We start from the raw sequence: 12,934 nt of genomic DNA, 5'->3' as shown, positions 1-12,934 counted from the left end.
AGTCCAATGTGTTGATGAGGGCGTGAAGTGAAGAACGATGGTAGTCTGCTGCCAATAGAGGTAGGACAGGACAGGTACTGTCTCGCCAAGTCCAATCCAGCCGCTGCAGCCTCAAACCCGACCTTTTTGGCGCCACAACATTGATACTGACCTGGAATCAATCAAGAATAACAACACATTCATCAATATGCTCGCTCTCACCATGTCTGCGGAGCTCGAGGGGTATGTCTCTTACCTCGGCGCTCGACCGTACCGTATCTACCTTATGCTTCGCTGATGCATTGACAGTGTCACGGATCTCGTACCCGATGACACCGAAGCCAATCCGTTCTACTACACTTTCAAGGTGCAATGCACATCATGTCGTGAGATCCATCCCAATTGGGTCTCCTTCAACCGCTTTGTATGTTCTACAGTATACGAGTCAGAAACAGGAGCTCATGGGGTCACACAGGAAACAGCCGAGCAATCTGGTAGCAGAGGTGAAGCCAACTTCGTGTGGAAGTGCAAAAACTGCAAGGTCCGCAGCAGCCTCATGAATTAGGGTCTCGTCCAAGTACTGAAGAGTGACATATTGTCTGCAGAGAGAACATACGGCCAACATCCAAGACTCCCCTCAGTCATACTCGCAGCAAAGCCCTCCCAAGCCGAAGAACATCATCACCCTAGATTGCAGAGGGCTGGAGTTTGTGGAGTTCAAGGCAGATGTGAGTCCTACCAAACTATCTCTCTTCTCTTCACGGCAAACGCCGCCATGTGCACTCTTCCTGATGAGTATCAGGGTGACTGGAAGGCCTCAGGCCTCGAAAGCGGCACCAAGTTCACCAGCATTGATCTCACAGAAGGCGAGTGGTTCGAGTACGACGAGAAGTCCAGTGAGGAGGTCAGCATCAAGGATATCAAGTTTGATATCAAGCGGGCGTAGAAAGGCTCGTCTACTTCACGCAAGAACTACAAAGCCACATCACACCTCTTCGGAGGAGCCACAGTGGCGCATAACTGAGGCTGTGTGTCACTTTCGGCTAAGCCCGTTATTGAATACGATGACAGTGCCAGGGAATGCCAGGCGAGCAACAAGTTGACTCCCATTGCTGTGTCTGTGAAAGGTCGAATGCTACGGCAGTGCCTTGATGGAAATTTTCGGCAAAATTGCCAGCCGAGCTCGCTTATGCTCACTTTCAGACTTTTTGCTATACGGCACATACCTCTGTTTGACCCAGGGGTCAAAGAACGCCCAATACAAATGCTGAGAGTGATGTTCGCAAACAGAGTCATGTCAGTATTGAGACGAGACTTGAGCCCGATTGACGTGATCACCAATCTAGTGACCGAAAATCGCGCCGGGCGCGAGTATCAATCTGAGGGCCACGGTAGAAGGATCGAAACCGAGAGTACCAACAGTTGCTACCCTCCCCAGGTACCCATGTTCAAAGGAGGATAGCAGTCAGTGCAGACTGCAAAGTTCTTTGTTTCAACACAGACAGAATACGGTCATTGTGCGGGCCGCTCGTGCTACGCTCAAGGAGATCTTCTGGGATGATAAGTATAAAGCCACAATACTTTTTTTCCTTTGTCTCCTGATGATTCATTGACGTGCACAGAACCGTCGATCGCGGCGAGCGGCTTCACATACTACAACAACCACGAAAAGCTTGTCGTGTATAGCCCAGCCCACAGACACACGACTTTCCACAATCCAGAAGTACAACATGTGGCAACCAGAATTCCTCTGCCGTCCTCGGCGCGACCACATCCTCCCACCTTCAGCAATCCTCCAGCCTCAAGTCTCGCCTCTCCTCGCCCTCCCTCCTGAGCTACGCAACAGAATCTGGCACCATCTCTTCTTGGGCCCCACAAACAACATCTTCCACATTTGTCAAGAACAGCTTGAGCCTCCAATCCTCACGACCTGTTCCAAACTCCGCTCCGAAGTCTCTGGGATATTCTACTCCTCTACAATCCTTCGATCCAACGATCCGAAACTCATCATCTGCACATTGAGCTCTCTCAATTCAGATCTCGTGGGACGTATCCCTGAAATACGATACGACACTTCAGAGACATGTACGGAGGTCACGAGTTGGAGGCTGGCGTTTAGGCGCTTGCCGGGTTTGGACGAGGACTTGAAGTTGCAGACACTGAGGGATATGTTGAAGGCGAACGGTGTGGTGTTGAGGGATGGTGTCTTGAAGGTGAAGGTCAGGATTGGTAATAGGGAGGTCTGGACGAGTGAGCCTCTGCAAGAGGCATTGGAGGGTGTGAAGAAAGGGGAAGTGGTGGGCAGGATGATGTTTGTCTGATGAATCTTGTTCTCCAATGTTGGGTATGCCAGTAGGATGGAGTATGGTGATGTAGGGTAGGCACCTAATCCTCAACGATGCAACATTCTCCTACCACACCACATCTGCCTCTGCGCTCGCTAAGCGGTTCGGTCCAGGATAATACGATGGTGGTTCGCTTGCGAGCTGGCTGGCACGGGCGTTTGGACGCCAAGCTCACGACGCCACACCCGCTCTGCTGCCTTACACTCGACCTATCCAGCACCACAGACTATTCATATGCCCCTTCAACTGCCTGAAGAGCACTGGTTTCAATCCTTGACAGACTGCTATATATTGTGCTTTCTGCGCCATCTTTTCTCGCAACATTGATACATCACCTACCACCAAGTCGATTCACACCACTATCCACTCCAAAATAAAGGAAAAATAAAAAATAAAAAATAAAAAACAAATCAAAGCAAATCCACTGAAATTCCACCTAGGACAAGCTCACCATTGACCCCTTACAAACCAATACATAGACGACTCGAGAATGACCCAAAACATGCCGCGTCGGCTTTACGGAATCGACTGTCCCGTCAACGCCATTTCAGAACGCAGCTGGGTCGAGGGCCGACACTGCCGTCCCAGATTCCCAAATGCCATATCCGACTGGTATGGCATTCCCTTGACTCTCCGAGAGCGACGAATGATGGCTCTGATGGGCGAAATCACCGAGAAACCGGAGTGGAACCGCAAAGTCTTTGACGAGGAGATTGTGTCCAAGTGGCGAGCTGAGACTTTGGCGCTCAACGACGATGCGCAGCCAGAGCGTGTCTTGACTGTGAAGGCGTTTGATTATTGTATGGAGGAGTTGAGGGATTATGCTGCTCAGTTTGAGAAGACTGGCATGATACCCGCCATTCATGCAGATGGTAGGTGAGAAGCAGATTTCTGGAATGCGGTCATATTTTCGATATTTCCATGGTTTTGATTCAAGTGATGTGGTGCACCTCATCCTTTTTTTATAGACATCTGCTCACGCTTACCTCAATGCCTCTAGGTGTGGTTTACAAGTCCGATACTTGCGTCACGGCCGAGATGAAGGCTGCTCTCAAGGCTGCCGCCGCCGTCCTTGAAGACGTTGATGATAGCAAGAAAGACTGGCATCCGCACTCCGACGAAAAGGTCCTCGATCTTGTCCATCCGAGCTTATTTCCGTTGCTGTATGGACGATCGACTGTTCTCTCGGAATCAGAAGGCACGGTACCTTTGCGTGATTGTGACGCCTATATTGGCAAGGTACGTAATAGTTTTGAAGTCACATCGCCTTCGTAGGTGCGCCTGCACTCTACTTGGGAGAGACAAGATACAGAAACATTTCGGGGGATAGTTCGATCCATCATTAATGTTTTGCATCCAGGGCCTTATTGCTCCAATACCAAAGGACAAGGACCTGAAGGTGAAACGCTTTCATGGTGAGCAGTCTGAATGGCCACACTGGCGATACGGAAACTATCACTTTTACTCCAAAAGATATCAGTGGCTGCCTTGTGAGATTGCGTTCCGCGGAGATGATGAGGTCGAGATCACGAGCTATATCAATAATTTGCACCCACGTCAACATGAGCCATTGTACAAAGCTCTTGAGAGTATCATCGCAAAGGTCAGTAGAAGCGCGTAACTTTGAAAGCCCCTTGTAGGGTTCTAGAGCTTTACTTACCTCCTATCTCTTGCGGATTGTTATAGGTCATCCCGATGTGGGATGGTTGCTTGAACAAAGCGAATCCCTACTTTGAGCGCCCGCCGCCACGAGACGATGCAAATGCCGACTGGATCGACTCTAACAAGCCGCGACCTCGGAATAGAAAGGAAGAGAGACATTACAGCAAAGACGAAATCTGGGATCTCGACGAAGAATGGAGAATGGCCAATCGCATACTCATCATGCCCGATTTGCAACACGACTATCAAACTCGAGCGAACTATATCAAGGCCGAACGAAAAACCTCCACCACACCCGTCAATCTGCGCAAAGACTGGGCACAACAAGGCCTCCAAATCATCGTCAAACTAGCCAACATCCATCTCACGCCCGAAAAACCCGAATACGAAGGAGGTTCGTGGCACATTGAAGGCCAACTAAACGAACACATTTGCGCCTCAGCACTCTACTACTACGACATGTCCAACATCACCACCTCCCACCTCTCCTTTCGCGAATCCACCGCTGTCGAACATCTCCATTCCAAACCTTATGAACAATACGATCACGCACATTTCGAACGCGTCTACGATATTCCACCATCGGGCTCAGCAATTCAATCTCTCGGAAACGTTCTCACGCGTGAAAATCGTGTCTTGGCTTTTCCCAATGTTTTCCAACATCGTGTCGAACCGTTTCGTCTTGCGGACGCGACACGATCTGGTCATCGGAAGATTTTGGCGTTGTTTTTAGTGGATCCATTTCTTCGGGTTCCTTCGACGGCGAATGTTCCGCCGCAGCAAATGGACTGGTGGAGGGATTTGGTGGAGTGTGGACTTGATCGTGGGGCGGCGAAAAATCTTCCACGGGAAGTTGTGGAGGGGATTGTGGAGAGTGGTGCTGCTGCTGGTGATGGGAAGGGTTTACCTGTTGAGTTGGAAGAGGCGAAGAAGATTCGATTGGAGTTGATGGAGGAGAGGAAGATGTTTGTGAGGGATGTTGATCGAAGGTTTGAGATGGAGAGTTTTAGTTTTTGTGAGCATTGAGCGAGCGAGGGAGGGAGTGAATGAGTGAGTAAGTGAGTTGCGGTGTATTTTACGACAGCCTCCTTTCGTCAATTTGAATCCCAACTACCCATCTAGGAATGCAACCATTCATAATGAATCAGCCTTCCCCAATACCTTACATTGAATTACATGAATAAATAAGTAAAGATCATCCAAAAATCATCATCACACATATACACCTAACCAGCGCCCACCTCCTCTCACTATCACTATCATATACATACATGTATACTTCAAATATACATTTCTCACCCTCCAGCACAGCAAAAGCAACCCGTCCAAACGTTTGACTTTCACACATGACGAAATGCAGGCCAACGGCCTGACTCCTGACTCCGAGAAACAAAAAAGCATTTTACTAAGCAAACCGCACGTGGCAAATCTTGATCTGTTATGAGGATTTTAGCTTAAAAAAAGCTTGAGTTTTGAGGATTTGTGATCCGTGGACGCCACGCGCGGTTTTGGGGCCGGAGATAAATCAGATAATCATCATCATTGACGATTTGAGAGCCGAGGAGACAATACGGGTAGACGGGATGGGGAGGATGTCATTGTTTTAGTTATTAGAGAAGGGTTTTCGGCATATATAAGTACTGTTTCTAATTTTTGGTTCTTTTTGGACTGCTCGTTTTTTTTGTTGTTGTTGTTGTGATCAAGGGGAATTCTATCAAGATATCACTATGCGTTTCTCAACTACATCGTCAGAGCTCCTGCTGCTCGCATCAGCTGCTGGATTTACCCAAGCTGCTGCCGGTTACAACAACAACGAAAATGCCCCAGGCTACACCTGCCAACCCCATTGCATAGCATCCACCATCCCCAGCAATGAATCCTCCACCCTCTCCTTCGGCAAACACTACGCCGTCCTCAACCTCGACCTAATCCCAGGCATCATGAGCCCCATCATCAACACCACCGCAGGCCAAACCTTCATCAACTCCACTTCCACCTGGATCAACGCCGTAGCAGCCCAAAACCCACCACCTCTCACTCTCTTCACGCGCATATACTTTTCCAACTCACGTCAACCCGAAATCGGACCTCAATCGCCTTTTGCCCAGGTCGCGGGGACGTTGGGCACGAGTGCGGATCCTTTGACGGAGATTTATTCTGCGTTCCAAGTGAATGAGACGAGGGGCGATGTGGTGTTGCAGAAGACGAGGTATTATGCTGGTGCGGGGAATGGGTTGGAGGAGATTTTGAGGGCGCAGAGGATTGATACGGTGGTTTTGTCGGGGATTAGGACTTCGGGGGTGATTTTGAATACGGCGTATCGGTTGTTTGATGCGGATTACAAGGTGTAAGTTTTTCTCTTTCTCTTTCTCTCTCTCTTTCTCTTTCCTTATTTCTTCTTCTTCTTCTTCTTCGCTGTCGTCGTCTTATGTTCTGGAGGTTTTTTGTTGATCAACTTGGTGAAAATTTCAACTGATTGGTTTCTTTCCAGATATGTGATTGCAAACAACACCATTGAGACGCCTCCTTCTGGACCGGACGTCAATACTGCCATCTTGGAGGGAGTACTTCCCAAATTGCCGGCTGATGTGATTACGCTGGAGCAAGCACTCGCTGCGTTGAAGAGGAGTGGACCTGCGGTGTATTAAGCTATTGGCAGATGTGGATAAGTATATGTATACATAGTTGAATGACTGAAATGAGGAACGAGTGGCTTGAATGGCATCCTCTTCATCTTGTCTAGCATATGACGGTCTTTTCAGAAAAGGTCGAAAAGTGGTGTGGAACAAGAGAAGTTGAGTCGAGCAGGAAAACGTGGCAAGGAAAAGGGAACTTGGTGCCAAGACTCGCCTCTTCCCGAGTCTGCTTCAGTCCTCACTTCTCCCTCTTCTTCTTCTCCTCCTCCTCCTTTTGTTCATTACCAACTTCACTTACATCCAACATGACCAGTCGATTCCAAAAAGAGCTAGACATCGCTTGCGCTGCCGTACAACACTGCGCCGTACTCACCAAGCAACTGCAAAAAGACACGCTCAGCCAAGACAGTCAAATCTCCAAGAGCGACTTTTCCCCCGTCACAATTGGCGACTTTGCCTCGCAAGCATTGTTGACTTCTGCCGTTCATGGCGCATTTCCCACCGACAATTTCCTCGCAGAAGAATCAGCAGATGATCTCCGACAAAATGCAGCCCTGATGAACAAAGTCTGGGCATTGACCGAGTCTGTCAAACCCGCCTTTGCGGCAAATGTTCCCTCTCTGGCAACGCCTGCGACGCAGGACGATTTGCTCCGGTTTCTGGACTGGGGAGGCAAGAGAGAAAGTAGCAAGGAGGGTAGAACTTGGGTCTTTGATCCCATTGATGGTACTGCGACCTTCCTTAAAGGTAATTAATCAGTAGCCACGCATTCTTTTTTATTACAGGAACATGTGAAGTTGAAGCCCCACCAGGTCAGCAGTACGCCATCAATTGCGCCTTCCTCATCAATGGACGCGAAGAGGTGGGCATCATTGGCTGCCCGAATGTTCTCCTCGATTCCAACACCGTGAGCGAAGACGAGATCGACGAGCACGGTCTAGGCGTAATGATCTATGCTGTCCGCGGCGAAGGCACTTTCATCCGGCCCATGCGCGCAGATGGGAAGTTGGAGACAGCCAGGAAGCTAGAGCGACATGGCGAGAATGTCTCGATCCAGAATCTGATCTGGTCGGATTGCTCGACCTACACCAGCACCATTCTGGAATTGCATCAGCAGGTCGCTGCTAAACTGGAGACTTCCTGGCCTGGCGTAGACCTGTTCAGCTCGCTGATGAAGTACGCTGCACTGGGTCTGGGTAGAAGTCATATCGTCGTTCGTATCTTTCGCTACACGTCGTGGAGATCCAACATGTGGGATCACGCGGGCGGGGTCTTGATCTTTGAAGAAGCAGGCGGGAAAGTCACTGATTTAGACGGCAAGGCGATTGATTTTACTACGGGCAGGAAAATGGCTGCGAGTGAGTTTCTCTTTTTTTTTCTTTATTTTTAACATCAACTTGAGCATTCATTACATTACTAGCACGGTACTGACGATTGTTGTTCACCATTTGTATAGATTATGGTTTGGTGTGCGCTCCCGCTGCGGTCCATGAGCAGATTCTTCAAATGGCACAACAGGTGATTGAGGCTCATGGTCCCATTCCGTATAGCAAATGAGCATGCCTGGCTTTCTTTTTTGAAAAAGAAAATGCTGCAGGTTGAATGAACTACGTACGTACCTGCTAGAGATTTATACAACGATTACAATAAATCTCGTCAAAAATGAAACCAGAGTCAGATTCTCCAACACGGGAAAAACACATTAGACAAAAAAGTTATATATACATATTCTTACCAAGTTACATGTATTTACACATTTCCCCCCTCCCCCTTCCCCCCTCCCCCTCCCCCTTCCCCCAAAAAAATAAAAATCAAAAAAAAAAAAATCAACCCTCCACCTTCTTAACCCACTCCAAATAATCCGGATCCTGAATCGTAGCATCCAGTTCTCCCGGCGCGGGCTCCTCGAACAATTTCCACGCCTCGAGAGCAATATTCTTCGGAGTCGTGACTTGCGCTTCTTCGGAAACTTTTCCCTCGACCACGAGGGCCGCGCAGTGGACGCCTTTGGGGCCGTATTCTTTGTGCAGGCTGTGCAGGAGATTGTATTGCGCTGCTTTGCAGGAGGCGAGGGAGAACTGTTTTTTTGGTTGGTTGGTTTTTTTTTGTTTCTTTTTTTTTGGTGGTAGAGAGGGAATGACTTACGAATGCGGGAAAGGGATTCTTGTAGAGTCCTCCACTGGTCACGAGGAATGCGGGTGTGTAGTATTCTTTTTTGCCGGCGGCGACGAGTTGGGGCATGGCCCATTGGGCGACCATTAACATGCTGACGACGGAGATCTGGGGTTGTTAGTAGAAGATTCGACATACTTTCCCTCTCTCTCTTTCCCAACAATCCTCCATACCACCAAACTCTGCCCCAAAAAGAGAAGAAAAAAAAAACTAACCCTCAAATCCGCCTCATAATTCACAGCACTCCACTCCATCAATTTACTCCCCCCAACCCTCGCCGCATTAAACACCACACACTCCAAAGATTTCCCATGTAATCTCCCATCCAACTCCGCCAACGCAGCCCTCACTTTTCCCGGATCCTCCAAATCCACTGCAATCGCTTTACAACTCGTCGTCGTCGTCTCAGCGTCAGCTTTCCCGTCGACTTTGGGAGTCGAAGATGCGGATGCGGATGCAGATGCGGATGCGGCGTGGTTTTTCACAAAATCAATGTCTTCTTGGAGACGTTCTTGATTACGCGATAACAAGTAAATTTTGCTGAAACCTTTTTCTGCGAATAGTGCGGCAATGTTGCGGCCGATGCCTGGGCCGGATCCGAAGACGACGAGGGCGCCGTGTTTGGCGGCTTTTTCTTCTTCGGTGAGTTTTTTGGCGGGGGCTTTGGACATTTTTTTTCTTTTGTTTTTGTTTTTGGTTTTGTTTTTTTCCCTTTTTTCCTTATCTGTGGGTTGGGTTTTGGGGTGAAGGGTCGTGTGGTATGATGATTTTGTTGGTGTTATTGCAGGGATTGGTCAAAGAGTGAACAAGTGAAGTGATAGGGTGTAGTGGTGGAAGGGAGGGAGGGAGGGGAGAAGATGGCATGAAGATCCGTACGGAGGGGAGTGTGTTGAATGGTTTCGTGACGTAATGGGGACCAAAGTGATGAGAAGCGAGTCATGGGCGAGACAACTACGTAGCCAGGCTGGTGAATCTCCATTCAGCGGGAGAGGCGGTACGTGATGTAGATATTGGTATGTGGTCTTGCTGGTAGAATGATGGATTGAAACACGTAAGCTAGTGGAGAGTGATATTGCTGCCTCAGATCGGCTAAATATGCCAAGCTCATGTACCGCGTGTAAGGAGCAGTCATAACGGGTGAACCTGTCAACTGTATCTTTGAACTGAGCTGTCGATGATGCGGGGTCCTCAAGCGAGACGCCATAGCTGTGCTTGCACATGCGAACTACCTAATAAGTCAGCCCAAGCGCAATTTGTGAAGTTGTTGAATAGACCGAGTACAGCGAATTCCAGTATGGCTTGGCAATAAGGTCAATAGAGCTGATTGAATAGGACCGACCGCTTGCAAGCAGCCAACTTGTCAACCGATTCGACCATGGATATCAACTGTCTGTAGCAATTATTTCATCCATATGAGACAGTATGAGCAAAGTCTCCACCTTCAATGCCAGCAGTAGCAGCATATACCCCTTGAGTTGCAGGTCTTGGGGCGTCCCCTGTCGTTATTGAGTTTGGAGATGGTTGTATCTAGGCGCTCAGCACGGTGGATAACACGACCAAAATGATGGGCGGCAATCAGAGAGCCTCTCGCATTGCGGTGTCACTGTTGGCCCCTGGATCCGCGATGACCATTACAACAGCCTGACATGGCCGAGATTTAGGTGCCAGGACCAGTGTTAGCGGGAATGCTCGCCTTGAAGCATCTCACGTAGGCCAGATCTGCGAGGAGCACTGCGCATGCTGGTGTATGCATTGGCAGCTGTAAGCTTGAGGGTCAGCGTTCCGTGAAGGAACAGCAGATAGTCCAGCAAGGCACTTGAGCTGTGACACCAATGCTTGTTGTCCGGTACAGCAAGCTGTTGCTCGCCATTCGAGGCGGGTAGTTGAAGCAGTCCAACGGGCTTCTCTGTCGGTTGTAGGACCAGAATATCCCTTCATCACGGGGCAGTCAAATCCAAACCTGCTACTATTCGTTGTTCAGGATCTTGGCCACGTTCCAATGCTCCCAACAGCAGCTGTCTACCCAGTTGTAAAAGATCGTTCAGTCGCATGCGTGCCTTTCGTACGTTCCATGGCCTCAGAAGCTCTCTTCCGAAGCCAATCTTCTCCAAAAGCTTCACTCTCTCGTCCCAAACTGCCTGATACTGCTGAAGATCGTCGCTGTCAGAGAAACAGACTCTGTACATGCGACACAGAGTTCGCCACTCCGTCTTGCGATCTACGGCTTGGTCGTGCAGGAAGAGCCAGGGCCACAAGTGCTCCCATATACGCCCGGTCAACTGGTCTGGCCAGTCGGTCTCGGTCAGCCACTGCATGCTGTGTCTGTATTGGCTGCGTGGACGGCTCCTGATGGCTTCTTTGCTAACTGCGAATTGTGAGCAGCAGGGTCCGATGAGCATTTCTGGCACTGTAATATCTTCTCCGAAATTGGCACGCATCGCCTCTGCAATGAAAGGCTCTTCGGCCACGTCGGTTTCATCTGTGGTCTTGGTGGTGTTGTAGCCTTCCGGGCGGCCTCCTTTCAGACTGGTGTAGAGGTTGAAGTAGTGGAGCTGCATGACCTGTTCCAGATCGAGTTGCGACAGGGCAAACCGCATCGATTGTTGCATGGCACCATCCAAGTGCCAGGGATGCTCCTCGGCATGGACGAAGATATTGACGTCCGCCAGAGATTCATAGTGGTCGTATAGATAGGTAAAGTACATCAACGCTTCGCGACCCTTTGCGATGGAGGGATGATATTCGGCGACAGGATCATCACTGACATAACGAAAGATTTGGAGATTCGCAATCGAATTGTGCAGCTCTTCTGTCCACGACACGTCATCCGATGCCACGCTCGCGACTACGAGATTGATGGTGAGTGGTGTTTGCCCAGAAGTTGGTCGCGTATGACGAGCTGCATCATGAATGGGGGATAACAGTTCTCCAGTGGGAAGTGGCTGGTAAAGATGCTGCATTGCGGGTGCCAGGTGGAAAAGGCCCAGATACGTCGCCACGAAGATGAAGAGTGCCACGTATCTCTTCGGTAAGGCGAGGTGGCGGCCTTGGTGGGCCAGACTTCCCATATCCAGCATCACGGCTGCCAGCAGCGCTCAAATCGTCCTTCCGGTCGAGTATGATGGTGTCCATGATGGAAAGGGAGCGAGCGGCAGCGTCGTCGATTTGAATTCAGCTTCCCGCCGCTAGTCTAGTGCTTGTGGTTTGAGGGTCTGTGCTACGGGTGAGCAACGAGTATTCATCACTCCCGAGTGAGATAGTATAGTGCTCCATGGTAATTGGATGAAGTCAAAGCCGCGTAGAAAAATCCCTATACAATCCTACAGGTTGTAGCAAAGAGCAACAACTAGATCAGAAGCGAGTGAAGAAAAGTAACCTCCTATAAGAATGTGAAGAGAGTCCAGGTGAAGTGCCCGTTATAGAAAGAATCATCAACTCTCCACCAAAAAAGTCATGAAACTCCAAAACCCACCTACAGTAGTCTACAAGCACCTGCCCTGCCCTGCACTACCTAACCTACCACACCCCATCACCCTCCGTCCATATCAACCCAAACATCCAATTCATCCACTTCATCCACTCACACCAACCCCAACTCCCCCCGCACAAAAATGGCCTCAGCCTCAGCCCCCACAAGCACAACCGACCACCTCTCCGAATACATCACCCTCATATCCAGCGACAATTTCACCTTCATCATCCGCCGCTCCGCCGCAAACATCAGCGGCGCTATCAAACGCATGCTCGATCCCGCCAACGGCTTTCGTGAATCTAAAGAAGGAATTTGCAGATTTGATAATATCAAGTATGTAAAAAGAAAAAAATAAAATAACAATCCCCCCAAATCATCCCTGTCGTCCCTACCTACCTGATTATCGAATAATAAATAATAAATAATAAATACTGATGACTGGGGGGTGTAAAGTTCTCTCGTCCTGGAAAAAGTTTGCGAGTATTTATATTACAATGAAAAACATCAACAGAGTGGTGGTGGTGGGAAAGATGGGGGTGTGCCGGATATGGAAATTCCTCCGGAATTGTGTTTGGAGTTGTTGATGGCTGCGGATTATTTGAATGGTTAGTTTTTTTTTTTTTTTTTTTTTTTTTTTTTTTTTTTTTTTTTTTTTTTTTTTTTTTTTT

General features: G+C 49.0%; 8 protein-coding genes across 8 annotated transcripts in view; 6 read left to right on the top strand and 2 right to left on the bottom strand.

The window, feature by feature from the left end:
- Positions 1-167: 167 nt before the first annotated feature.
- SEPMUDRAFT_151321 (DUF866-domain-containing protein) lies at positions 168-1,670 on the top strand. The gene is made up of 5 exons (XM_016906740.1): positions 168-222; positions 289-403; positions 455-520; positions 585-707; positions 782-1,670. The coding sequence occupies exons 1-5, from the start codon at positions 188-190 to the stop codon at positions 923-925; spliced, it is 483 nt and encodes a 160-aa protein (XP_016757330.1). The 5' UTR covers positions 168-187; the 3' UTR covers positions 926-1,670.
- Positions 1,671-1,709: 39 nt separating this feature from the next.
- Positions 1,710-2,300, top strand: SEPMUDRAFT_110730 (uncharacterized protein; the record flags this gene model as incomplete). Its single annotated transcript, XM_016900864.1, has 1 exon — positions 1,710-2,300. One exon carries the CDS (start codon positions 1,710-1,712, stop codon positions 2,298-2,300), a length of 591 nt encoding a protein of 196 aa, XP_016757329.1.
- A 538-nt stretch (positions 2,301-2,838) lies between these two features.
- Positions 2,839-5,101, top strand: SEPMUDRAFT_91702 (uncharacterized protein). Its single transcript, XM_016910568.1, has 4 exons — positions 2,839-3,196; positions 3,325-3,563; positions 3,685-3,927; positions 4,011-5,101. Exons 1-4 carry the CDS (start codon positions 2,971-2,973, stop codon positions 5,010-5,012), a joined length of 1,710 nt encoding a protein of 569 aa, XP_016757328.1. The 5' UTR covers positions 2,839-2,970; the 3' UTR covers positions 5,013-5,101.
- Positions 5,102-5,713: 612 nt separating this feature from the next.
- Positions 5,714-6,802, top strand: SEPMUDRAFT_135667 (Isochorismatase hydrolase; the record flags this gene model as incomplete). The annotated part of the gene is made up of 2 exons (XM_016902725.1): positions 5,714-6,333; positions 6,478-6,802. 2 exons carry the CDS (start codon positions 5,714-5,716, stop codon positions 6,632-6,634), a joined length of 777 nt encoding a protein of 258 aa, XP_016757327.1. The 3' UTR covers positions 6,635-6,802.
- A 125-nt stretch (positions 6,803-6,927) lies between these two features.
- Positions 6,928-8,265, top strand: SEPMUDRAFT_71713 (myo-inositol-1-monophosphatase; the record flags this gene model as incomplete). Its single annotated transcript, XM_016909951.1, has 3 exons — positions 6,928-7,369; positions 7,435-7,980; positions 8,079-8,265. The coding sequence occupies 3 exons, from the start codon at positions 6,928-6,930 to the stop codon at positions 8,177-8,179; spliced, it is 1,089 nt and encodes a 362-aa protein (XP_016757326.1). The 3' UTR covers positions 8,180-8,265.
- A 183-nt stretch (positions 8,266-8,448) lies between these two features.
- On the bottom strand, positions 8,449-9,469 carry SEPMUDRAFT_91691 (NAD(P)-binding protein; the record flags this gene model as incomplete). Its single annotated transcript, XM_016910567.2, has 3 exons — positions 9,010-9,469; positions 8,768-8,902; positions 8,449-8,700 (listed from the first exon to the last, which is right to left on the bottom strand). Exons 1-3 carry the CDS (start codon positions 9,463-9,465, stop codon positions 8,449-8,451), a joined length of 843 nt encoding a protein of 280 aa, XP_016757325.1. The 5' UTR covers positions 9,466-9,469.
- Positions 9,470-9,821: 352 nt separating this feature from the next.
- Positions 9,822-11,754, bottom strand: SEPMUDRAFT_71708 (uncharacterized protein; the record flags this gene model as incomplete). Its single annotated transcript, XM_016909950.1, has 1 exon — positions 9,822-11,754. One exon carries the CDS (start codon positions 11,752-11,754, stop codon positions 10,732-10,734), a length of 1,023 nt encoding a protein of 340 aa, XP_016757324.1. The 3' UTR covers positions 9,822-10,731.
- A 651-nt stretch (positions 11,755-12,405) lies between these two features.
- Positions 12,406-12,934, top strand: part of SEPMUDRAFT_71706 (POZ domain-containing protein) — a gene marked incomplete at its 5' end in the record, with an annotated part of 1,291 nt that continues 762 nt past the window's right edge. Inside the window, 2 exons of the mRNA XM_016909949.1 lie at positions 12,406-12,599; positions 12,720-12,871. Coding sequence (XP_016757323.1) covers positions 12,406-12,599; positions 12,720-12,871 — 346 coding nt within the window. The remainder of the gene's footprint in view (positions 12,600-12,719; positions 12,872-12,934) is intronic.

This window comes from Sphaerulina musiva, assembly GCF_000320565.1.
Source record: "Sphaerulina musiva SO2202 unplaced genomic scaffold SEPMUscaffold_10, whole genome shotgun sequence".
Lineage (NCBI taxonomy): Eukaryota > Fungi > Ascomycota > Dothideomycetes > Mycosphaerellales > Mycosphaerellaceae > Sphaerulina > Sphaerulina musiva.
This window is presented reverse-complemented; position numbering and strand designations above follow the sequence as displayed.